Raw genomic sequence first — 1,144 nt, forward strand, 5'->3', positions numbered from 1 at the left:
TAAATATTATGAAAAGAAAATATTTATTTCCCTTAAACACCCAAACTGTTATTCACCTATCACGTGATAACAAGAATAAATTTGAAAGGTTCGAATTTGTGGTTTTTTGACCATCTGCTAAATAAATCATTTTCGTTGTAAAGATTTTTATTCAATTTCATTCATCATAGCTGAGGTCGTTATATTCTTGACTGCCATCTCCTATGCTATGTTGATGGGCAACCCATCAAAACAGCTGATGATGGATCTCGGTTTTTTTTACGATTATTTGGATGACTTTTGGACCCAGGTCAGTTCCTGACTGTTTGTATACGTCGCCGAAGAACTAAAATGATATAAAATGCTGATGATACGGGTTCAAGTCACCATTCGTCCAGTAGTATCAATCCAGTGCAAACATGAAATCGATCATCTGTGTTGTTCTCGTTGCCGGTCTGGTTGGCGTTAACGTAAGTAATTAGTTTGCCGATGAAAACCAAACATAACAGTAAATATATTAAATTTTAGGCTCAAACCGAGGAACAATTAAAAAAAGCCGATGGGTACGCCACCACGTGCTTGGCTAAGTTCAACGGTTTGACCAGAGATGAAGTGTTGAAGCTACGTGCCGGGGAGTTCGCTAACGCTAATCAGGATTTGAAATGCTTCACTAAATGTTTCCTGGAGGAGGCTGGCTTCCTGAGCGCCGATGGAAAGTTGTTGGATGATAAGGCGGTTGAGCGATTGTCTATTGGTAGAGATGCGGGTAAGGTGGAAGCTCTGGTGAAGAAATGCAGCGTGCAAAAAGATGACCCATGTGAAACCGCCTTCCGCGCCATCGAGTGCTTCCACAATGGAAAGGCTTCGGTACTGTAAATGCGATGTGATAGTGGAATGATTCTGATCAATAAAGTCTGGTTGCAACACACGGAAATATGTTTGTGTATAACTTTATACTCTCCAGTTTTAGGACGTAATTTTTCCAATCAACGTATCATAGCATATCATGGCCACTGAAATATATTGAGACAAATCTTGGAACATTTTCTTCTCTTTTTTCCACAACACGAAAATCGATAGTGCGGGATATCGATTGTCGATAATTTGCAACATTACAGCTCAGTCACACTGACATGCACTAAACTTGGATAAATGATATATGCAC

General features: G+C 39.6%; 1 protein-coding gene across 1 annotated transcript; it reads left to right on the forward strand.

The window, feature by feature from the left end:
- Positions 1 to 300: 300 nt before the first annotated feature.
- On the forward strand, positions 301 to 913 carry LOC134226381 (general odorant-binding protein 56d-like). Its single transcript, XM_062707130.1, has 2 exons — positions 301 to 449; positions 508 to 913. The coding sequence occupies exons 1-2, from the start codon at positions 399 to 401 to the stop codon at positions 853 to 855; spliced, it is 399 nt and encodes a 132-aa protein (XP_062563114.1). The 5' UTR covers positions 301 to 398; the 3' UTR covers positions 856 to 913.
- Positions 914 to 1,144: the final 231 nt, after the last annotated feature.

This window comes from Armigeres subalbatus, chromosome 3 (assembly GCF_024139115.2).
Source record: "Armigeres subalbatus isolate Guangzhou_Male chromosome 3, GZ_Asu_2, whole genome shotgun sequence".
Classification (NCBI taxonomy): Eukaryota; Metazoa; Arthropoda; class Insecta; order Diptera; family Culicidae; genus Armigeres; species Armigeres subalbatus.